At 41.9% G+C, this 25,817-nt stretch overlaps 1 protein-coding gene and 1 pseudogene across 2 annotated transcripts in view; one reads left to right on the forward strand and one right to left on the reverse strand.

The window, feature by feature from the left end:
• The window catches only part of ACER3 (alkaline ceramidase 3), a 59,671-nt gene extending 44,318 nt beyond the window's left edge, over positions 1-15,353 (reverse strand). The window contains exon 1 of the mRNA XM_084768295.1: positions 15,145-15,353. Coding sequence (XP_084624421.1) covers positions 15,145-15,247 — 103 coding nt within the window. The 5' untranslated portion in view covers positions 15,248-15,353. The remainder of the gene's footprint in view (positions 1-15,144) is intronic.
• Positions 15,354-23,771: 8,418 nt separating this feature from the next.
• Positions 23,772-25,611, forward strand: LOC311578319 (zinc finger CCCH domain-containing protein 15-like; annotated as a pseudogene). Its single transcript has 2 exons — positions 23,772-24,053; positions 24,662-25,611. The product of its transcript is annotated as a zinc finger CCCH domain-containing protein 15-like (transcript).
• The last annotated feature ends 206 nt before the right edge of the window (positions 25,612-25,817 follow it).

The raw sequence follows: 25,817 nt of genomic DNA on the forward strand, positions 1-25,817 counted from the left end.
ATGTGGAGGTCATGGGTCCAAACCTTAGCATTTGAAAGAAAAAAAAATGCAGTTAGAGCAGTAGAAGGAAAATCTATATGCAGGGGATTCTGTAAGTCTTCTGCAGGTCATTGATCATGATAGAGGATAGCAAAAAACAAACAACAACAACAACAACAACAAACCAAGTCACAAAAACCCCTAATGTAGCTCTGGAAGCTTGAGCTTTCAGATGACAATAAAAATCCAATAGATGATACAAGTGTGGAAAAAATATTCTGAGATTTCAAACATTTGAAAACAATATTTTTTTTGCAAAGTCCCTTTCATTTCCTAGCAACAAAGCAGCTTTCTTATACTAACCATCAGAAATTTAAAGGAGAAGAATTAAAATCAGTGGTAGAAAAAGGTTCAGAAATGGTTCCAGATACAGCACTTTTTATACCATATAACTCCAGGGTTTCCCCATATCTCAATTGATAACTATGGCTGTTTAGTGATATTAAAATATGCTAACAAAGGATGAACATGAGCCAAAACCCTGATTGTGTTTTCAATATTTACAATTTCATTTCATTTTATTGGGTACAGTACTTTAGTATAAAGCTACATCATTTTTTTTTTTACACAATTTTTAAGCAACCAACATTTAGCTTGTTTCCAACTTTTACTACAGTGGTCAATGGTATAATTAACAAATCACACGCACACACACACACACACACACACACACACACACACACACAAATCTTTTATAAGTATTTTTTAAAATCTTACTTATGGCAGACTATGTACAACTACACAACTTCAGACACAGACACTTGTTTTCACTTTTCTCTACCTATACGAGTGCTTCAACAGAAACATTTAAGAAAATTAACCTAATCAAGTGTCCTCTGTTGCAAATGTGGCAACAGAGACCCCCATATCAGCTGGCTTTCCTACACTTATACAGGAAGCATAAAAGCTACTCCCAACTAGTGTCCTGATTAAATGCCCCTATTCTACTTTTCTTCCTGTCTTAGCACACGTTTTGTTGCAATTACACTAGAGACTGCACAACTTATTTACTCAGTGTTCTGGAGTCAGAGAAGTTCAACACTGACAAGGGCTTCGTGCTGCATTATAAGCTGGCAGATGAAGTGAGAGTGACGCACACAGTAGTAGGGAGATGTCAGACTCACCCTTAAGGTAAACCATCAGTACGAGGAGCACCCGTAACCTAGTTACCTCAAAAAAGGCTAAACTCATAATAATGCTACACTGGGAATTAAATTTCAACATGAGTTTTAATGGGCACAAAACATAATTAAACCACATCAGTCTCATTTTCCCCTTCTTGGTTCCAAAAAAAATGTGATAAAATTATATTCTCCACTGTTAGCCCTAAACAAAAATACAAAGTCCTTTTTAATTATCTGGTAATAGAGAATTTCGGTATAGATATAGAAAGTAGAATCACTGTTGAAGCAATTAGGAAGTTATATATAAAAAAATAACTAGAAGAGGGCAGCAGACTTAACTCCGTGGTAGAACACTTATGTATGGCATGTATAAAGTCCTAAGTTTGAGCCCAACACAAATGCACGTATATGTGAGTGTATACATGCACATATATCACCAAAATAATGTGATGCTGAAATAAGAGAGTTCAATAAGACAGATTGGAACGTACAGATACATACCCAAGTACATTTAAAATGTAGTATATAATAATGTTAGGTTTTTTTCAAATTATTGGAAGAAGTATTTAGCAAATGGTAAAAGGTAACTGGACTGAAATCATCTTGAGAAAAATTGAGCAAACAAAAAGCCCTGCTAGTTTTGAAATATATAAATTCTTGGCTAAGAGAAAGTAAATAGCTATTTAGCAATATGTAGACGCCCTCAAAATCTTCGCACTACAAATATGTAAACATGTTGGAAATTCTCAATAAATATATTTTTTTGTTTGTTTTCTTCCCAAGACAGGGCATCACTATGTAGCCCTGGCTAATGGCTTGTGTAGACCACGCTGGCCTCAAACTCACAGAGGTCCGCCTGCTTATGCCTTCTTAATGCTAGGATTAAAGGTATGTGCCACCATTTGACTTACTAAATATATTCTTAAACACACAACTTAGCGCTAGCAATATTAAAACTCAAGATGCTTCTGAGGAGTGTGGCACAAAAGGAAATTAAAAACCAATATTGTAACCAGGTTATGACTGTCCCAAGGGAGTAAGGGAAAGGGCATGAGTTGCCTGTTTTGGTACTCCAGGAGGATGAGATACAATGCTCACACCAGAAAAAGATTGAGACCTTGGGCCATTTCAGAAATGATCACTAGGTCTGTGACTACCTGGTATGCTTAAGAGGATACCTACTCACAGCTACATGAAATAGAAAGTAAGCAAGAGAATTAGTTCATACTGGCATTGCTACAGGTAAGACAAACAAATAAAAACACAATGGAAACAATAATTAATTCACTTGGGAATATAAAAACAATGTGTGTAGCAGGACCTGGGGTGTAGGCTTGTAACTCAAACTACTTAGGTAGCTAAGATAGAAGGGTAGAAAATTCAAGACCTGCCTATGCGACAAAGTGCGTTCAGGACTAGCGTGGACAACTGAGTGAGTGAGACTGTATGTTAAGAACTAAAAAGAAAAAGAAAAAGAAGGATGGGGTGGGGTGTAGCTCACTGATAGAGAAGGTACCTAGCATGTACCCTGGGACAGCTATGAACTCAACAAGAGCCCACAACCTTATTTAAAATATCATAGCTTTTAAATTATTAATTACCATTATTGTGTATGTGTGCATGCATGAGCGTGCACATGATTATGGTATGGGAGAAGAAGGAAGGAGGGTGTGTGAAAGCCACAACACGTGTGTGGAGGCCAGAGGACAACCCTGTGGAGCGAGGTCTCTCTTTCCACATTCATGTAGATTCAGGAGATAGAATTCAGGTTGCCAGGCTTGTGCAGCAAGTACTTTTACCTGAGCCATCTTACAAGTCGTTTACAAAATTTTGTTGTTGTTGTTCATTTATTTTGGGTGTGTTTTTGGGGGGGCAGGGGAGGTTGTAAATTTTTTGGATGCCACATCTTGTAATAATATCAAAGGCCTAACCTGCCTATGAGAACAACCTCTAAAGCAATAATAGAGACACCAGAGATATTACTAGACCAGCTAAAATACCAGATGCATGTGAAGGAGAGATAAACATGTTTTTTGTTTAGATAACAAGTGGGGGATGAGAAAAGACTTGTGAGAGAGCAGGTGATGTTTATCCCCTTAGAAGTTGAATCACCATGTGGGAGAGATTGGTTATTAAGCAGCTGAAAAACATCCTTGAACAAATGCTGAGAGGAAGTATTAATGTGAGTCAAAAACAAGAGGCGGGGCCTTAGGAGACTTGGGATAGTTTTGGCTGTTCATTGCTCCACTTCGAGATACTCCTAGAGAGAACAGCTTGAGGGAAGGCTTCGGGGCTCCGGGCTGCAGCTGAGGCTCCAGGTTCTGGTTGCTCCAAGTTCCAGCAAAAGAAATCCTGCTGATTACTCCAGGAGAAACGTTCCTCAGAACTGATATCCTTATGGTTTTGTTATTGTATTCGTTAATCTTCTTTTCCTATTGTTTAGGTTACTCGGGTTATAAGTGAGGTACTCTTGGTCAATAAGTTCATAATAAAATATATTTGATTAGAAAATTGAGACATGTATGAACACATAGCTAAATTAATTCAAAAGACAAAAGAAAGAATGGAGGGGGAAGCAAAGAACAAATCCAAAAGACAGTAAAAGAAAATAACCAAATCATACTAATAATTGCATTACCTATAAACCGACAATACATGCCAATGAAAAGGCAGACATTTAAGCCAGGTATAGTGAGTCATGCTTATAATCCCAATATACAGGAAGCCGAGACAAGAGGATTCTGAGTTCAAAGCCATTCTGGTCTATTAAGTAAAATGTTGTCTCAAAAATAAAATTAAAAAATAAGTAGAAATTGTTAACCTGACAAAAATGATATAAAGAGTCAATTACAAATCCTACAGAAAAAGTGTTTTAAATATACAGATAGGTTTGAAATTAAAAAGGAAAGAGCCATACCAACATGAACTATAAAGAAGGTGGGTGATTGATTACACTAGCATTAAAGAAAGCAGACTTCAGGACTTAGTTATTACCGAAGGAAAGAGATGACATGTCATAGAGGTAAAGAGTCAATAGTTCAAGCTTATCAATGAGAGAGAGAGAGAGAGAGAGAGAGAGAGAGAGAGAGAGAGAGAGATGCATATGTGTATAGAGTCAATGCTAATACCAAAATTTTACTAATTCTAGCGTTCTACTTTGCTCTTTTAACTCTACCCAGCCACTACTGTTAAAAGCCATCTGTTGTGAGAAATTAGAGAACATATCTAAGACCTAAGAGTTCACATCTAGGATGAGTCAACAATTGTTAACAGCTCCGCAAACAAATTATTTCAACTTTGAGCTGCTTACTCACTTTCCGTGGGTGAAATACCTCTTTTGATTATTATGCATACATTATAGGGATCAGTAAAAGGATGCCTATAAAATTCTAAGAAGATAAAACAGCTTACAAAAAGCTACAAAACTTTGTTCTTATTTTTTAGTCTCATCTTCTAAACCTTAAAAAAAAAGTAAAGAACCTCCTTATGGAGATGGCTTCAAATATGGCAAACCAGCCACTGGGCAAAATGCCCTTCTTTCTGCTACAGACAGAATTCTACCTAAATGTGGGCAACCTTCGATGCAGGCAGAGTTGACGGCCAAAGTCTGCCAAGACAGGGTAAGCAAGTCTTCAATAGTTCCTGCTTTACAAATATGTCTGCCAGATACAATGGGCCAGAAGACTGAAGATGATGCTCCAACATTACAGAGAGTTTTGGGTGACTGTTTAGGCAGCAAACTGTCTCTGTCATTTTCTCATTTTGGAAGCTGCTAACTTGCATTTCCTGTTTACTCAGATAACTAATTTTATTCCTTCTCAAATATTTGATAGGGGTTGAAAACCAGATAATTTAGTTTTACAATTAAGCTTAGTTGTTTAGGGATTAAGATGTTTTTAGGTCTAAGTTGATAGAGATGAGATATGATAGATATTGATTTACACTCAGAGTTGTAGACTCACCAAAATAGGAAAGATGTTTTCTCCAAGGTTGCCAAATACAAATAGGCAACACACTATGAATGTAACATTTATATAATTTTTAATTGTTTCATGATCCTTCTTGCTGTGTGTAGTTTATTATAGATATGTATACTAATGTAAATGTATATGTAAAAGTAAAAAATGAATAAATAAAAAATTTTTAAAGTATGGCATAATTTGGCACACAGAGTTTATATAATAGAAAATTAAAATTATTCAAAACTCAAATTTAAACACTATTTTCAGTTACCTATGGCTGAAGAGCCAATCCAAACTTCAAAATTTCAAAAGACAATTTTTTTATTATCTCTCATAGAACAATATGAACAACAAAAGGGGCACAGATGTATAACATACGTAAACAACAGCTTCAAAAAGAGTAGTGTGCACAGGAGGAAAAAAGTGAAAAAAAGACTTAATACCTAATAATAAGTGAACTAGATAGCATGGCATGCTAGTACATATTCACCAGAATGGTTAAATTGACAATAACTGGAGCAAAATACTGACAATGATGTGGACCAGATGTTGTATGTGTAAGTCAGGCATGATGGCACATGCCTGTATTCCCAGTAATCAGAAGGGCCAGTATGGACTTCCTAGAAAGGCTAGCCTGGGCTACATAGCCAGACTCTGTCTTTTTAAAAAAAGCCAAAACAAACAAACAAAGAAAAACTAGAGCCGAGCAGTGGTGGTGCACATCTTTAATCCTAGCACTCAGGAGGCAAAGGCAAGTGGATCTCTTGAGTTCAAGGTCAAGCTAGTCTACAGAGTGAATTCTACTACAGGCATGGTTACATAGAGAAACCCTGTCTCAAAAAACAAACAAACAAAAACTATCAGCATAAAATGGGCAAAACCCTGGTAGTTTCTAATGCAACAAAATATATATTTACTTCATGTCCTAAATATTCTAATTGTAAGGATTTACCTACAAAAAATAAAAAGATGCATCTATTGGGCAGGTATGGTGACACAACCCACAACCCTAGCACTTAGGCTGAGGAAGGAAGACTGCCACAACTTCAGGGTCAGCCAGGGCTACACAGCAATACATGTCAAAATAATAAATAGAAAATAACAAAGTAACAAAAATGCATATAGACGTGTTCAAGCATATTCATAGTAGTTCTATTAATAATCATCAAAACCCAAAGTGTCAGATGGCCACCTGAGCAGGAAACTGGGTCTGTACTTCATTTATAGTAAACTACCAATATACAGCAACACAGATGAATCTCAAAAACATTCTGCAGAGCAAAAGAAGCCTTACATCAAACAGGAAATACTAGGTGATTCATTCTACTTCTATGCAGTTCCAGAACAGGCAAAGCTACTTTATGGGAGTGGGGAAAATTAGAACAATGGTTTCACTGGAAAGGGAGGAGGAGGTGACTACTACTAACACAGAAGGCGCGTGAGGTTGATGTCAAGCAAAGATCTCTATCTTTCTCTTCTCTCCACCAACACTCGCTGGAGAAAACATAAAGCTTCTAGGGCTCCAGGCATGCTCAACACTGACCACCACAGTGCTGTAATATCCCTGGGCTTCAGGCATGCTCAACACTGACCACCACAGTGCTGTAATATCCCTGGGCTCCAGGCATGCTCAACACTGACCACCACAGTGCTGTAATATCCCTGGGCTCCAGGCATGCTCAACACTGACCACCACAGTGCTGTAATATCCCTGGGCTCCAGGCATGCTCAACACTGACCACCACAGTGCTATAATATCCCTGGGCTCCAGGCATGCTCAACACTGACCACCACAGTGCTGTAATATCCCTGGGCTCCAGGCATGCTCAACACTGACCACCACAGTGCTGTAATATCCCTGGGCTTCAGGCATGCTCAACACTGACCATCACAGTGCTGTAATATCCCTGGGCTTCAGGCATGTTCAACACTGACCACCACAGTGCTGTAATATCCCTGGGCTCCAGGCATGTTCAACACTGACCATCACAGTGCTGTAATATCCCTGGGCTTCAGGCATGCTCAACACTGACCACCACAGTGCTATAATATCCCTGGGCTCCAGGCATGCTCAACACTGACCATCACAGTGCTATAATATCCCTGGGCTCCAGGCATGCTCAACACTGACCACCACAGTGCTATAATATCCCTAACCCAAAACTGCATGTCTTGATAGGGTTTTGTTTCACAGCTGTATGTATTTCTCAGCAAATATAAGTTTAATATTTATGCATTCCATTGAATGAAGACTTTATTCCAAAAGAAAAACACATAAAAATTGAGCTTTATATAATTAAACAAATGTGAAAGGTTTTAGGGGAAGTGGAACTTAACTTTGAAATGTGTCAAAAATAAAATGATAGGCAGAGAGTAGATATGAAAGAGGTACAATAAAATGTTAACGTAGAGCATTCAGCATTCTTTCAAGTTTGTTGTATGTTTGAAATTTTCACCCAAAAAGAAACAAAAACAAAAACAAAAAAAACTTTAAGTGGAGAGGCTGGAGAGAAGGCTCAGTGGTTGAAGGTACAACTACCAGAGGGCCCCAGTTGAAGTCCCAGGACCCACACAGCAGCCTACAACTGTCTGTAACTCTAGCTTCAGATGTCCTCTTCGGGCTTCATTGCATAGTAAGTTTGCAAGTGTTACCCAGGCATACATGCAAGCAAGACATCCGTATACATAAAGTAAAGTAAACAAGCTCAAACATTCAAGATGTAAAGTGCTTATCTTACATGCCTGAGGTCCTGGGTTCAAAAGGGACATTTTATAGAAAATAAAATGATACAGAGAATAAGTGATTTACCCAAAGTCACCAGCCTGAACTGGAGCAAAGTTCCAGACTCTGGTATACTGGCCTTTCTGTGATCCTGTTGCTTTCTCCACAGTAAAACTCCCAGGACTTGCATGTCACCATAACTGTTCTTACTGTCTCTTTCTGGCTCTGTCATTTCGCTGAGTTCTAAACATGTCTGTAGCCCAACACAAAATTGTAAATTTGCTGAAAACATTGAGGAATTTTTTTGGTTTTGTGTTTTGTTTTTTTTAACTCAACTGTGTGTTTCACAAGAATAAGCATTGTAGATGACAGTGCAGTGTTGGTGTGTCGCAGTGTCAAAAGGCAGGCATATCTACAAGTCTTTATAAGCCTGTTTCAGTGTTTTAGTTAAGTATCATTTCGTTCTGTTCCAATGTACCCATAAATCTACTGACCACAACACCCAAAACTGTTTACTTGCAGTCTCTGAGTTGGACATATTAAACCTAAATCTTTTTGTACTCTAAATGTGATCTTTCATTTGTCCTTCCTTCTTCATCTGACTTATTGTGCTTTTGAGCTGTAATTTGAAGTACTGCCTGCCTGCTTTTCCTTAGGTAAAGAATCTTCTTGGAGCACAGGAAATGGCTCAGTGGATATAGAGTACCTTCCACCAAGTCTGAGGACCTAAGTTCAATCTCTACGACACAAGTGGTAGAAAACAGAATTGACTCTCACCAAGGCGTCCTTTGATAGTCACGTGCTTGTGCACACATATACACTAAATAAATAAATAAATATTTTAGAAGAAGAATTATCTTCCTTAAGGTGACAGGAATGTCACTTCTACCAGCCCACAGAGACCCAGGACTAAAAGATTCCTAATGTATACTCACTTATTTCAAGAAAAAGGGAAGGAGCCTGAGAAAAGAAAAGAAAAAGAAAGGAAACAAAAGTAAGAAACCAGATACCCCCTGGTGATGTTTGTATGAGGTACAACTGGCTAAAGCCTTTCATCCTGAGCTACAGAGGAAAAGAAACAGACTCCTTTCTCCCATCTAAGTGAATCCTAAAATAAAGCCATGGAGACTGAGGACTGTCTACTGCCTTCCACCTGCTTCCTATAAATAGGATTGAAGAGTGGCAACAAATCCACAGGAGAAACAGTACTTAGCTCAAACCATCCCAACATCAGAACAAAAGGCAGATGGTTAGATAAGTCATACTGTGAGTACCGTTCATTCTTTCCATCAGTAAGGGTATGGCCAAACATCTTCCTCTGACAGATAAAAGACATAACTAAGAATTTAAAAATATTCTTTAGCTTTTTAATAAATAACCCCTATAAAATATAAATTCTTGTACATTCCTCTATCAAATATATTTTTACTTGAAAGGAGCAGTGTACTAAACAAGCCTGGTATCTCAGGCCTGCAATCACAGCTACTCTGAAGTCTGAGGCAGTAAGTTCAAGGCCTGTCTGAACTACACACACACATACACACACACACACACACACACACACACACACACACACACACACAGTGACTTCAAGGCTAGCTAGGGCAAACTAGTGAGAATTTGTCTCAAAATGAAAAACAGAGAATTGAGCTCAATGCGATAGATGATAGATAGATAGATAGATAGATAGATAGATAGATAGATAGATAGATACATACATACATATATACATACATACATACATACATACATATATACATACATACATATGCACACATAGATAGATGATAAGTAGATAGATGATAGGTAGATATAGATAGACAGGTAGGTAGGTAGAAATGTAGACATATAGGTACAGATATACAGATGCACCTCTAGCATGCATGCAGCCCTAAGTTCAATCTCTAGTCTTGGGGACAGAAAGAATGACTATATATTACTGGCCTTTCCAACTACCATGGACAGAGAGGCTGCCTGTACATAACAGTTTACAGTCTGAGACAATGACAAAATAGCTCAATAAATATTTACCGAATAAATGATATATTCTGAAAAAATTTAAAGGCTTCTGGTGGCCTCAGACTAACTCTGTAACCAAGAACAGCCTTGAGCTTCTGACTCACCTGTCTCTGTCTCTTAAGTCCTGAAATTATAGCCATGAGCCACCAAACTCAGCTCCCTAAATAATTTCTTCCTGAGTAATTTCTTGAGTAAGGCAATAATAAACTCTCCTCTTCCTTTAGGCAACATTTCTTCCATTAAACTGCTAGTACTTGAAATGCCACTTTCTGTAATGTGTACCATGGTAGAAAGTTGTCAGACCTAATTTGAATACTATTTCTGCCACTATTTATTAGTGGCACAGCTCTATACTGTTGAGGAGGTAACTTCTTTCAGACTTAGTTTCTTTTTTTAAAAAATGGGGTAGCATCACCTACTTACTAGGAATGTTTTGAGAATTATTAATATACAGACAATCTTCACTTAGCAAGCAGAGTTCCAATATGTTCACATTTTAATTTGCCAGAATTTAAATAAAACCAATCCAAATAAATAGGCTACAAACTTCACTGTTAGATCTTCAACCTACATATAATTACATAATTTTTTTGTGTATGACCAACTAACTCAATTCTTTCAAAGCTGGTCACTTTCAAAGCCATTGAATAACTGGCCAGCAGAGTTACGGGCAGCAGAGAAACAAACTCCAGTTGATAGAAATTCCAACAAATGTAAACAGTTATAAGAGAAACAGAAAACCACAGAAATATTGATGGTGGTATGGCTTAAGAGGCTAAAGATGTACTGCCTGAGGAACTTAGTTAAGGCGAATTTATCAACAGTTGTGCGGAAAAAGTGAAGATAACTCAGAAGAATGACAATGGCCAACAACATACAAAACTAAGTCAGTTCTAATTAAATAGAATTCTTGGAGATATTTCACAATATGGAAAGTGCAACAAATAAAACACTGAAAGATTATCCAAACATAGCCCAGAACATTGACGCGCACCTGTAATCCCAGCACTCCGAGAAACAGAGGCAGGCAGATCTCTATGAGTTCAAGGCCAGCCTGGTCTACAAAGAGGGTCCAGGACAGCCAAGACTGCATAGAGAAAGACTGTCTTGAAAACACAAAACAGCAGGATGTGGTGGCGCACACCTTTAATCCTAGCACTCGGGAGGCAGAAGCAGGTGGATCACTGTGAGTTTGAGGCCAGCCTGGTCTACAAAGTGAGTCCAGGACAGCCAAGGCTACACAGAAAAACCCTATCTTGAAAACCCCTGCCCTTCCCTCCCCCCAAAAAAGAAAGAAAAAGAAGAAAACCCAAAATAAACAAAAAAATTATCCAAACTCAGAAAGAATTTGTCAATGCACAAGAAGTAAAATCATTCCAAGTTATGCAAATGAGAAGGTAAGCACTGTTTAAACTACACTTGGTAAGTTATTTTACAAAGAAATAAGACTCTTGTGCATGTGCTAGCAGAGGCACATGTGGAGGTCAGAGGACTATTTGTGGGAGTCAGTTCTCTCCCACCTTATGTGTTTAGGAACTGAATTCAGGTCATTAAGGTTGGCAGCAAGCACGAGGTAAGTGAGACATCTTGCCAGCCCTGTTTGACAAAAGCTTTTAAAGTTTACAAAACAAGTATAACTTGTCAACTACTGATTATAAGATTGCTTTGGGGCCACCAAGCCTGATAAGCTGAGTTTGGTCCCTGGAAATCCATGTGGTTGAAGGAAAGAACTGACTTCTACAACTTATCCTCTGGCCTCCATGTGGCACACGCACCCCCTTCCACCACATAAACAAACAACAAGATATCCCTTGCCCAATTTTAGCTTGCATTGTCATTTGTATAGCCCCATACAAAACAGGAACCATTTATCCCTACAACGTCTGGCACATGAAGGGACTTGTTGCATAACCAAAGACTCTTGGGGTTGGGGGTGGGGCTGGAGAGATGGCTCAGTGCCTAAGAGTACTAACTGCTCTTCCAAAGGCCCTGGGTTCAATTCCCAGCACCCACATGGCAGCTCACAACTGTCTGTAACTCCAAGATCTGACACCCTCACACAGACATAAATGCAGGCAAAACACCAAAGCACATAAAATAAAAATAAGTTATTTAAAGACTCTCTATCCTTTCCCCTGGTCCTTATATTTTCAAATAAAAAAAGTTTGAATCAATATGGGCTGATATTTAAAAGATAGCTTTTCAGGACTGAGAGTTACCACTGTCACATCTATGGTGGTAGATTATTATCAATTATTATCCAAAATACACATAATGTAATGCCAAAAGATGGCTGAATACTCTGAATGGTTGTCCAGTTTGTCTCTTGTTATATAATTTCATGTCTGTTCTTCTCATTTGAATGCAAGGGGAAAAGAATAAGTGTAATAAAATTAATGATGGAAATGGAAAAGTATATAATAGATTCAGAAGGCAATCTCAACCTAAATACTATTTCAATACAACTTATTGCAACCTTAGATAAATTATTTCTTAGAAATATATGTCCTTGGGCTGGGAGATGGTTCAACCATTAAAGGCTAGGCTCACAACCAAGAATACAAGAAATACACTCTGCTTTCAGGGATTGTGTCTCACTCCTGTGATGCCAGCACTTGGAATGCTAAGACAGGAAGCGTACCAAGAGTGTAAAGTCAGCCCAGACTACACGTTGAATCCCTGGAGTATCTGGGCTATCGTAGAGTTCCTTTCTCATAACAAAACAAGATAAAAATAAAAAGTTAGCAAACATTTCAAGTTCTTAATCTGTGTAATGGGCATAATAATACCTTCTTCATAGAATTACTGCAAAACTCAAAGGAGAGATACGTATCAAGGGCTTAACAAACTGTGGTACACAGTGAGCACTTAGATAATAACTATTATTATCCTTGGTAATACTATCATTAAAACTCAACTAATGTAAACAAGATGGAGCTACAGCTATATTTGTACATGGTGTTATTAGTCAGTTTTTGCTTTCTTGCTTGCTTATTTTGGGTTTTTTGATCAAGTGTTTCATAGAGCATAGTCTGGCCTTGAACTCCTGATTTTCTTGCTCTCACCTCCTAAGTGCTGGAATTATAGGCATGTAGCAACACACTCAGCTTTTTAAATCTGCATATTATTCAAAGGCCAAAACCCTATACTCTAATTATGATAGATATCCACCACTATGTTACATGGTAAATTTGTCTCAACTTCCTTCAGGTCATTTTCTCCCAATGTGTACACATGAAGAGTTGCCAACACCTTCATTTACCCTCTTCGAGCAACCCTTTTGATGGCTATGTCAAAACCTCTGGCAGTCTACTCAGTTTCCTCTTCTGAGGACATGAAGAAGTAAAGCCATTTCCCATTTCTCAGAGCTATTTGCCAAAACACAGTATCTTCCTCTCTCACAGTTCACATGACTCAATGGCCAGTTTTCTCTTTTGATTGTAACCTAAAACCTTGGTTCTAAACTAAAAGTCTTTATTACTAATGTAGATTAATAAAACTGCATAAGGCTAGTTCCTGTGCCACACAATTCCTAAAAATAAATGATGTAGGTGAGCAATGCCTATTTTAGCACTGTCAGTAACAAAAAGCTCTTGCTCCCTTAGCCCCGTGCCAACTTGTTCCATGCCAGTATCACTAGTTAGAAAGTTTTCTCTTAAGTTAAAACAAAACTCTTTCCCTTGGCAGTTATTTTCTTCTACACATTGTGCCTAATTCTACATTCTAGAAAAAAATAAATGAACTCCAAGTCCATCCAATATGTGAAGACCCCTAAGATGGGAAAAATAAAAAGTTACACACTCCCAACTTCAAAATCACGATTTCAAGTCTCCCTGGTGGTCATGGGTCTCTGGTGTTCTTGCCAAATCTATCCTAAAAACCGAACTGCCAAAGTGCTTCCTTTGCCAATGTTTGGGTTGCCAAGTAATTACCCTATAAATGATCCCTTTGCCTACTTTCTCCTTTACTGCATAAAAACTATTAATTTAAACTAATAGTTGAGAAAAAGTGACATTCAATCTAAATCATGGTCTCAAGGGCCTGGGACTAACGAACGCTCTAAAAACTGCGAGACTTTCTGCGGGATCATCTGGCATGAAACTTGCCCTGCAAGAGGACTCAAGAACAGAATGTTAGCTAAGAATTTTGCCTCAAGGCCTAATAAAGTGGGTCCATTCAAAAGAAGGCAGTAGCAACCAAAGACTATTCTGCTCCTTGCCGGAAACAAACCAAAAAAGAAAAGAAAAAAAGAAAAAGACGATCAAACACGATTCTCAAAATCTAACCAAACTGGATAGAAGAAATGGCAGCACCCCGACCCAAGGCAGGAATAATTATATAGGACACACACACACACACACACACACACACACACACACACACACACACACACACACACACACGAAAACCCAAAAGCTAGTCCAGCGGCAGCAAATCTGTGACTCTCAAAGTGCATTTATGGAAATAAGTGTCCTCAGATGACCATCAACCCCTAGAAAGTCCTGATAAGCGAGATGCAGAGCGGAAGCAAGGAGAGTTAAGTCCCGTGCTCTTGGGAGAGCGGCTGGAAGAGGAAGGTAGTGATCAGGTGCTCTGGCTACCACTTCTGGTGCAAGATGGACAGTGATCTCTGGTACTTGAAGACACCAAGTAAGGGTGGAAGTAGGTATGGGAGTGGGGGCGGACGGGGGGGGGGGGCTTCAGCATTGAGAAACGGTAACTGTCTCCTGGAGGTGAGCGTGATCTAAAGAGAACCGAGAGACGAAGGGGACGGGCCCTGAAGACTTTCTCAGATTGGGGTTGGATGAAACCTGTAAGGGTCCCCCCTTTCTGCGTGTCGGGCTGGCTGAGGTCGGGTAGCTGCAGCCGGGCTGGCGTTCAGGGCCCTCAAGGCAGAGACCTCCACATCCCCGATCTCGGGGGGTGGGTGGGGGTGAGGGGGGTGGGGGGCAGTGGCCGGCCTGGCAGCAGCGGCGCTCAGGTACGAACTCCAATCCCCAGCCGCGCGGCTCACACGCTCTCCTCTGAGATCCAGGCTCGGCTCGCACACCCTTCCGTCCCTAACCTGAAGGCCCCCTGAAGCCAGCCCGGCCGGGCACAACCCGCGGCCTCGTCGGCTGCCCGGCTTTCCCCGGCCGCGCACACCCAGCTGCCGCTCCCGGGCCCGGCCTGGTGCCTACTACCCCTCGCGGCCAGGTTCGCCCTCCGCGCTCTCCACACGCCGCGCCTGCCCTCAGGGCGCGCCCTCGCTCCCCCCGCCGCCTCAGGCCCCACTCACAGAACTCAGCGATGAACAGGGTCACCACGTAGTTCTCCTCACACCAGTCCAACGTGGAGGTCGTAGGGCCCCAGTAGCCTGGGCGGTCCCCAGCCGGAGCCATCGCGCCGCTGCTGCCTCACACTCTGTTCCGCCGCTCCCCGGCCGCCTCAGGCAACACGCTCTCTCCTCGCCGGCCGCCCTCCTCCTTTACCCGATGAGCAAGGGCGGGGCTAGAGGCGTCACTTGAACCTGCCAAGCAGTAGGCCCCGCCCAGGCGCCTCCGGGACGCCCCGCCCTCAAAACAGCCCCGCCCACCACGTCAGGGCAAGCGCACAGGGCTCACCCAGAGAAGGCTTCTAAAGAGGTGGTGGGGAATGTTGTGTGTTGTCAACAGAGAAGTTAGGGAAGTGGGGTAGCCCGGCCGACCTCGACGCTCCCCTGGAGCAAGGTTGGAAGCGTCCAGCACCCCCCCCTTTTTTTTTTTTTTGCTGTCAGGACGCGACCAAGCCTCAGTGTGGGAGCGGTCTGGTTTAATTGGGACAAGAATGAGATGCAACCTTTCTCTGTCAAGCCTCAGACTAGATTGAACTTGCACAGTGAGGCAAGTCAGTATCTGACTCTGGCCCAAGGGGCTCAAACGAGGAGACTAGAAACAGCATCCCCAACCGGCTCCAGAGATACCCAGGAAGCCACTCTGAGTGTCCTGTGCAGACAAAGGAACGGGGCAACAACTCAGAATGGACAGAATAAAACATAGGTGTTCGGATCCTTTAAAAGTGCACACTTGAGCCGAGCGTGGTGGCGCATGCCTTTAATCCCAGCACTCGGGAGGCAGAGGCAGGCGGATCTTTGTAAGTTCGAGGCCAGCCTGGTCTACAAAATGAGTCCAGGACAGCCAGGGCTAACACAGAGAGACTCTGCCTCGAAAAACCAAAATAAAATAAATAAATAAATAAATAAATAAATAAATAAATATTTTAAAGTGTACACTTGACAAAGCTCTAAAAAGTGTGTGACTTCCTTTAGGCGTCTATGCACAGCGTCTTCTGCCTCCTTAAGTGAGCTTTATTCACTTGCCAACCAATGGCCTCTTGCTGCTTCCAGCATCAGGACTGGAATACACCCTAGCCTCCAGACTGAGCTATTAAAAACACAAACACAAGTCTGTGAGATGGCTCTGTGGGTTTGGCTAAAGGCATTTACCATGCAAGCAGGGGCAGGATGAGTCCATCTCAGGAACACAAGTAAAAATACAAGGAGAGAACTGACTTCATAAAGGTGTCATCTTCTGACCTCCATACAGGCAACATGGCACATGTTTCTTCACACACACACACACACAGGCACGAGAGCGCACGCACTCACACGTGCACACACAGACACGCACAATAATAATAAGTAAAAACTTAAAAATAATAGATACATCCTGTTGCCTTTTGTGTTCAACTCCATCAAACTTTCCCCAGGTTGTGAAGACTGCTCAACTTCCATAGTCCTGCCTTTGCTCCTGAATTTAGCCAACTCCTCCCTTTTCTTTAAAATACAGCTTCTTGATGACTTCGCTAACTCTCACGTCTGCAAGCCCCTTTCCCTCTGTTCTTACTCTTACCCTCAAGTCTCCATGAAGAGAGACTTTGCTTCCCATACTTTGTGATCCAGCCTGCAAGATTCTGCCTGGCCACACTGTATGAAACAAAGAATTTAGATCAAGGGTTATATAATTGTTATTTTCTGAGTCAGATGAGCTATAACCAAGTGAGGATGGTTGGGTGGAAGGGTGGGGGGGTGGGAGGGGTAGGGGTGGGGTGGGGAGTGGTATGGAGGGAAAGGTGGGCATCATTATTCACAATGAGATGTCACTCAAATAGGTATATATCTGTATTTGCTTTTTTTAATTTTTAGGTAAGCCAGGCTGTGATGGCTCATACCTTTAATCCCAACATTCAAGTGTCAGAGGCAGGTGGATCTCTGAGTTCAAGGCCAGCCTGGTCTACAGAGCAAGTTCCAGGACAGCTAGGACTCCTCAGAAACACTGTCTCCATTTTTTTCCTTAGTTTCCTTTTATTTTATGTGTATAGGTGTTTTGCCTGCATGAATGTCTGTATATGTGTGTGTACTCTCTCCTCCAAGGAGGCCAGGAGAGAGAGCACATCAGATTCTCAAACTGGAATTAGAGCCAATTGCGAGGTGCCACATGGGTGCTAGGAATTCAACTCAGGTCCTCTGGAAGAGCGGCCAGTTCTCTTAACCACTAAGCCTGCTCTTCAACTCCTATATTTGCTTTTCAGTTAACAACAACAACAACAACAACAAAAACAAAAACAAAAAACAAAAACAAAATGAAACAAAAAACCCTCCAGTTTACAAAGCCTAACAGATTACTACTTCCCAAAGTGACAAAGAAATCCATTCCATAGTCTGTTTTCCCCCCTCACAATGGAAAATGAATGGCACCTGAAGTTTACCTCTGGCTAGCAAACACCCACTCACGCACACCGTGCCAGCAAATACACTCACACTTGCACACGATCATATTACATGGGAACTGGCAAAAGCGAGTTGGACATCTATTAGCCTTAGTGGTGGGAAAGCAGAGTAAAAGAGCACCACACCTGTATTTTTTTTCACACCTGTATTTTAACTGTCAAAATGAAATATGACAAGACACCTTAATCATGTAAGGTAGCAAATTCATTTTGCAAAAATGCTCCATAAATATCTACAATCGGATAGTATTGTAGGCAATGGAAGAGGACAAAACACGCATACCCTATGAACTCAGACGGCTGTAACAAGCACAGTACCTAATGCACCCTGCTCCTAGATAATTTTGAAATCTAACAGACCTGTAAATCGAGTACTGCCTTGATCCATATGCTGAAACTGACCTGGTGACCTAGGAATTTCTCCCTAGGGAAACCTGGATAACAGTTAGGATGTAGGCAGTCTAATAGGAGGGCTATATTTGTATCTCCTGTGCCTAGCTGGTCCTCCAGGAACTCAGAAGAAGGAGGTCTGGGCTGAGCTAACAAGAGGACTGTCGCCTCTCCAAGGCCAGCGCTGTGTTGGGTTTCACCCTCCATCTCGTATGGAGAAACAAGGCTTGTCAGATCTGCAGGAATAATTTCATTTGGGACCCAAAGGATTTTAAGCAAGAGACTGACATGGGTACATTTGCCAGTGGGAAGGGTAGATAACGTTAATGTAGAGACACTTCTGAAGGAAGGGCAGATAACACTGATGGGGTACATTTGCTGAAGGGGGGCAGGGGGAGGGGCGCTCAACATGACCGGGCAAGACCAGAAGCTCTCGACCTAGTCAACAGCACTAGTGATTAAGAAGGGACACGTTTCCCAGATTATTAACACATAGAAACCAATGGGGTTTGAAAGGAACTTGAAGGAAAGGTTAGGGGAGTCAAGATGGAGAGCTGGGCTCTAGCCATCCCCAGCTGCTGGGACAAGCAGAAAGTGAATCTGGCTGCCATGGGTAGGGCAGTCTGTAAGAGAATGTGTGGAAAGGCATTTCTGGGCAAGAAAACCAGCCTGCAAGGGCTTGAAGGGGCAAGCGAGAGGCAAACGGAACGAGGTGCCGAGGTGCCGTGCTTGTACGCAGAAGCGGGAGCGCCGGGTGAGAACAACCATTGCCCTGAGGATTGAAAGTTCCGGCCTAAGGTACTGAAATGAGACCCTTTCTGTTTGTATCCTAGCAAAAGTCAGGGCTGAAGGTAAGCATATAACGTCCAAATATGTGTGATAGGCAAGATAGGTTCCCAGGTTTCTGGGGAGGTATTACAGTGTGTGTCGGGGGTGGGGGGGGCAAGATGGGGAGAAGAGAAAAATCAGGCAAGTCAAGGAGCTGTAGCAATAATCTTGACGAAGTCTGACCAGGTTGTGGGGTTCAGTTGCACCACAGCCCTGAGCAATTCTAGCATGGGCTTTCCAGGACAGACCTCCAGGACTCACTGATACGTGAGAAACAGAGGAGAGCAGAAGTTCCCAGATCAGCACCTGAGCCCCCAAATGTGCCACCCTGGGAGATAATCACTACACAGGACCAGAGCTAGCAAACCTTTGCTCAAGCGCCTTGAACTTAATAACAAGATACTGTCATGAGGTTGAACATTCATTGAATAACCCCAAATTTACCGTTTCATTTTTAGTGAGATTACAGAAATGTCAACAGTATCAAAATAACCTAAGGATTCTTGCCCTATGAACAAGGATACCTCCTTTCAGCATCACCTAGGAGCCAGTCCTCTCATCCCCAAGCTCCTAAGGACCACTGATGCACATGCTTGCACATTTGAGTGCCTGTTCTTTACATCAAACTCAGAGCTGTCAGTTACCACCTAGATGCTGGCTTGAATCGCAATCTCTAACCCACATCTGTCTTCAGGCCTTTTAGCTCTTGAACCAATTAAGATCAGAGTTTGCTACAAATGACAGACAGAAAAATAGTTCCAGAATCTTAACTAAAGATTTTTTTCCCCCTCAAATAGTGAGGCTCCAAGTTCCTACCCCCAGCTGCCCAATGCAGAAAGTTTTCTTGCTCTTACAACAGGGCTTTCAGCACACACACCCCGTCCCCACACTCCCCTCCCCCCAGCACCCCCACAGAATAGCTACTGCTTGCCCAAGCATCCAGCTGTGACCCAGCAGGAGGAAGGAAGAGCAAGGACAAGGGTAAAAGGCACACACCAAGGTGGACATGTCCTTTGTTATCTGTTCCAGCACCTTAACCCCGGAATATCCATTTAGTACTATTCAGCCAGAAGCTGCCTGCCGTTTGGGAGCTCAGAAACCATGACAGAGAATCTGAGGACACAGGCAGAGAGTTTGAACTGGGCTGTCACTCCAAACAAAAAGTTTTCTGTTAGGAAAGAGCACCTCCAAATGACCTTCTAAGCAGTCCCGTTAACTATTTCCCAAGGATCTCCAATTCACTGTGTCCTAAAACTGACCTGCCACTTTCCCCCAGAGTGCTGGCTTCTCTGCTTGGTGGTTTTTTTTACTGTGGGGGGTGAAACGCAAAGCCATTTACCCAGTTTACTGAAGAGAGGAGGTACAACGGACAGCCACTTCTCCCGTCCTGTCACATCCCATCCGTGACCAGTTCCTGTGAATTTCCTCTCTTGTCGGGTCCTACTTCTTTCAAAGGTAAATAGTCCAAGGATAGCCTAGAACACAAGACCTTGTGGTGAGGTAAAGGTCAGCAAACCCGAAGGTCAAAGCATACAGCCTAAGCACAAGATTTCTGACATGACAGAATTTGGCACAGGTCCCCACACTCTCTGTGCCCTTTCTCCCCCCTCGGCCTTGTCTCTGAGGGTGCAGGCCCTCATTTCCTGAGTTCTAACAGCCCCGAAGAAAGTCTTGTCTTGTTCCCTCTCACAACGTCTTCTTCATGCGATGGCTGCCAGAGGACCTGTTCCGAAACTCAAAACAATCAAGATCCCTCTCCAGGGAGTAACTGATTCCCCACGGCTTCTAAAATAAAGCCCCAAATGACATTACCTACAAGGCTCTCTGTCACCTGGCTCCTGCTACCTCTTACGTCTTGTCATCACATTTCTAAAGCATACTCTCTCCCCTTAGAAAAAGGTCTTTTGGTCTCCTTGTGTTCCTGGGCATGCTTGGAGGGGAAACCCTTCCCCACCCTTCTGTACCTTCTCCCTCCACACTGTGATCATCTGCCTCCTGTGTCCCTCACCAAAATGACCAGCTGTCCTCAAACTTTACAGCAGAACTATGGTTTGTGCTATTTCACAAACCCGAAGAAGCCAACTGCCCCCATGGAGTGTAGTCCTTGAGCAAACAGCATGGATCATCATGGGCCAGATGCTCTGCAGAAACCCCTGAGCCTGGCTCCAGACAGCCTCAGAAAAAGAAAACTGTCTTGAGATTGAATCTTCTGCGCTGTTCTTTTTCTCACGAGCCTGCATATGGCAGGAAAGGGTTTGACTACCACTTGTAATAGGAAAAAGTTCCAAAGTGTATACATGTGATCCTTGGTTCCTTTGTAAGGAGAGCTGTACAGCCTCCTATGAAAGACACAACCAACCAACTTTGGCATGAATTCACTTTGTGTCTTTACAATAATTGCAGCTAGAGTTTTATGTACCTACACGACTGTTCTGACATCTAACGTGAATAAGCTGGTAGGAGTTGATTTATTAATTCTTGGACTTCTTCATTTAAAACGATGGACATATGCACCTATTCTGTGTTTGAAATGAGGGTTATCGTAACTCCACTTGATAGTCAGATATTAGTTTTTCTCTCTTGAGCTAACTTATTGTTTCTTGACCTACTGTGCTCTGTAAACATTTATAAGCTCTTTGAGTTCATACTGGGAGTCAAGTACATATCAGAACATAGTTAACTGACAATAGCATATAGATGATTATGGATTATACTGCTCACTACAATTCCCGGTGGAAGAATATCCTTTAATATATTATCGCTAATTTTTTTAATTCAAAGTTTCTTGTAATATGCAAGACAGTGCCAACTATCAACATCTTTAAAAAAACTAGTACTGTGATAAATCAAAACAAGACATCGTTTGGGATTGGTGAAATGTTCTTAAGGTTTTGTCATGTGTAATTAAATGAAGGTTGTTTGGATCTAGAGGATACATGCTTAGGCCAAACATTCTGTTTGTGTACGGGCAAACTTTGAAGAGTCACTAAAGTTAATAGCTAGTGTAAACGCAATAAAATGATTTGTTCGGTGAAAACATGACACCAACTCAAATTTCTGAGGTAGAATAATATTTCACAGTGTACCAGCAGAATTCAAGACTGAATTTATGTACATATTTTTATACATACTGACATGTAGGTTTCATTTTTGTTTTCTCTATTTTGGTCATGTGGTTAATTGTATAGTCTATGTAATGCTTGAAATAAAGGAATAATCTGCTGAAAAGAAAGAAAGGAAGAAAGAAAGAAAGAAAGAAAGAAAGAAAGAAAGCAGCATCTTAGTGTCTTGGTGCCCGGTATGCTCCCAGTACTCAGAACAGTGCTGGGTGCAAAATGAACCTGCTGTTCACCTCCAAACCATTGGTCATATTCTTTTCTGTGTTGTCTTAGCTACAGAAAACAATGACAACTAGTTACAGGGTAGCAAAGTGAGATCAGATATATCAGCTGATAAATCAGGCCAACTCTTCCTATAATTATTATGATCCACTGCATCCCAAGTGCTGGGACTACAGCTGAGTGCTACTTCCTGTGCTTGAACCCAGGGCCTTGGGTTTGCCAAGCACTCTGCCCGCTATGCTACAGCCCGGCAGTGCCTTGCATTTTGGCTGAGGCTTTTTCTAGCTCTAACTCTAGCTCCTTCCCCTGAAATTACACTGATATTAGCAGCACACAATTAAGATTACTATTAGGAGTAGATATGATAATGAGTTTCAAGCACTAAGGGAAAAACGTTTGCTCCAATAGCAAGGATTCAGTATATATTGACCCATATTACTATCGCTACCGTTATGACTGTTGTTCATGGAATACTTGTTCAATTCTAGACAGACATTTGAACAAACCCATATAGATACATAATTTCATTTAATTCTCCAAAAAATAAAATAAAATAAGCATCACTCTCTTTGTTTTTTAAAATATTTTATTTATTTATTGTGTGTGTGCAGCATGCACACATAGATACAGATACCTGAGGGGGACGTTAAATCCCCCAGAGCTGGAGTTACAGATAGTTGCAAGCCACCTGGATTCTGGGAACTGAACTCAGGTCCTGTACTCTTTAAGCACCGAGTCACTCCTCGTTTTTCACCAATAAGAAAACAAAGGTACAGAGAGGCAAAGTAATAATTTATGCCGAGTAGCAGAGAGGGGAGCAGGTAGAAAAGGCTGTGTGCAGCGGTGAGTGACAGAGGGCCAGAGGTACAACTCCACGCTGCTGCTGAAGCACCTTTCCATCCTTTTCAGAGGCCCCGCTGAGGCAGAGCTACCATTCCAGGCTTCGTTACAACTGATGATCTCAGGACAGTGCTGAGTGTGAGTTCAAGTACTTAGTAGGAAGGCGTTTTAAGATGGCGCAATGGCTAATAGGAAGGTGTCCGGGGAAAGGCTAAGACACACCGCAAATCCTGGGTGTCTTAGCAGTAACAGTGTGTGGGCCTTGGAGGCCTTTGGAATGATGTTGCTTGTAGGTTGCGAAGGGACCTTTGTTCTTTTCTTTTTCTTCTTTCTTTCTTTTTTTCTTTCTTTCTTTCTTTTTTTTTTTTTTTTTTTTTTTTTTTGATGAATGAGGTTATGGGCTGGCTCTAGAGCAGTGGTTCTCAACCTTCCTAATGCTGTGACCCTTAAATACAGTTCCTCATGTTGTGGTGACCCCAACCATGAAATTGTTTTTGTTGCTACTTCATAACTGTAATTTTGCTACTGTTATGAGTTGTAACATAAATATCTGATATCTGACCCCAGTGAATGGGTGATTTGACAGCCCCCCTCCCCCTAGGGTGTCTCGACCCACAGGTTGAGAACCACTGCTATAGGCGTACCTTGGATAGATAATAATATATGGTAAAGAAGTAACGAGGAGCTTCCTGCTCTCTCCATCTGGGCCATAGATGGCCAGGTGTCTCCACCTCTGTGATGCCCCCCACCCCCAAAAAAAAAACAGGCACAGGCCAGGGGCAGCAAGAAGGCGGAGCAGAAAAAGAGGAAGGAGATCATTGAGGACAAAACTTTTTGGTCTAAATAGTAAGAAAGGAGAAAAGCCGCAGAACAGAATTAAAGTTGTCATTCATCAAGAAAATTTGGTCAACAGAAGCCACGTCAGATAGCACAAAGTGAAGCTGAAAAGAAATTGAAAAAAGATGACCAGAAGAAAGAACTACAAGAAAGAAGCTATAGTTGCGGCACAAAAAAAAAAAAAAAAAAAAAAGTAAAGGTGCATGTAGGCTCCAACTTTTCCAAGCCTACTTTATTTGGGCTTCTTTAAATGCTTATACTTCCCTTCCAACCCACCTCCCCTAGATAGGAGAGAAAGGAGATTTAGGGGAACAGGAAAAGTAGAACTTGTTGAATTCAGTTCCTGAATGCGATTCCCCTGGCGTAGTCAGCAGGATTTCAGCAGACCAGCAAAGTTGCTGCCAGAACCTGAAACAGCAGCCAGAGCCCAGAGCCTCGAAGCCTTCGCTGGAGCGGTTCTCTCTTGGAGCGCCTTGAAGTGCAGCGATGAACAGCCAAACAATACCAAGACCCAAAAAGCCCAGCCTCCTGTTTTGATCGTGTGTGTGTGTGTGTGTGTGTGTGTGTGTGTGTGTGTGTGTGTGTGTATCCTTTCAGAGTCTGTACTAGGATGTTTTTCAGCTGGCAAAAACCAAGCGCCACCCCTCCCCCCCCACAAAGTGGTTTGACTTCTAAGTGGATGAACATCACCTATTCTCTCACAAGTCTGTTCCCCATGCCATACTTGCCATCAAAACAAAACCATGTTTACATCCAATACCTATCCCACACTTGATCAAAATGAAAACATGTTTCTATTCACTACAGGTACAGATCCCAAATCTGTGGTGTGTGCATTCTTCAAGCAAGGGCAGTGTACTAAGACAGATAAATGTAAGGCTCTCATGACCTCACTTTGGAAAGAAAAATGTGAGAAACAAAGTGTTTTACATTGATACAAGAGACAAAGAACTTGAAAAAGACACCATGGGCAATTGAGATGAGGAAAAGGTGGAAGAAGTAAACAAAAAGCACCGGGAGGCAGAGGAGAAGAGCCCAAAACTCCAATAATGTGCGCACACTTCCTCGAAGCTATTGAAAATAACTTCATGGTGGGTTTTGGGTGGGGACAATTGCATGTATTGTGGGGACAGTTGCATGTATCGACGTGCACTTCCTCCTGGATTTGTCCTTTAAAAAGACTAAAAGAAAAAAAAAGAGAACGATGACGAGATTTCATCAGAAGATCTCATTGAAAGATATTCTGCCTTGGGTCCAAACGGTACCGAAATCACTCTACAATCTTTTCTCGCATGGAAGAAAAGGAAAAGTCAAGGAAAGATTGATAAACAAGATATGGAGAGGCAGAAAACTGACTTCTTAGCAGGGAAAGCACTGGTGATCAGTGGCCGTGAGGTAGTTGAATTTCATCCTGAGCCGGTCAATGAGGAGGAAGAGGAAGCGGAAGATACCGGGTACATTCAGGAAACAGGTGGTGATGAGGCCGATGATTCTGTGGGTGTAAGGAGCATGGATGTGGGCCACTGTAGCCAGGTCGGGAAAGACTCAGCACATATGTTTCAGATAAGGATGAGACCCAACTAAATGAAGCTAAGGGGGGCAGGGTCAGACTGAAAATGGGAAAGACGTGATTTGGATGAGGACAGCACAGGGGGAGGACAAGAGATGGGTCCATCAATGCTGTTTCTGTTGATGACAGTCCATTCACTGGGGAAGACCTGGGTGAGCTAGAAGAACTAAACACACTTGGTTTAGAAGGTTGACACCGAACAAGTCAAGGAAGACAATTAGGTCAGCCCAATACGATCAACATGAATTGAAATTCATGTCAATCAACAGGATGCTCATTTCCCCGTGATGATTCTGGAGGGATACCGTCCTCCAACCAAGGAATGCTATCCCTGCGTCTTCTCTTCTGACTTTGACTGCATCTCATAAGTTCAGAGTAGTTGATAGATTTTAAAAAAAT

This window comes from Acomys minous (genome assembly GCF_964271855.1).
Source record: "Acomys minous genome assembly, chromosome: 2".
In the NCBI taxonomy this organism is placed as follows: Eukaryota; Metazoa; Chordata; class Mammalia; order Rodentia; family Muridae; genus Acomys; species Acomys minous.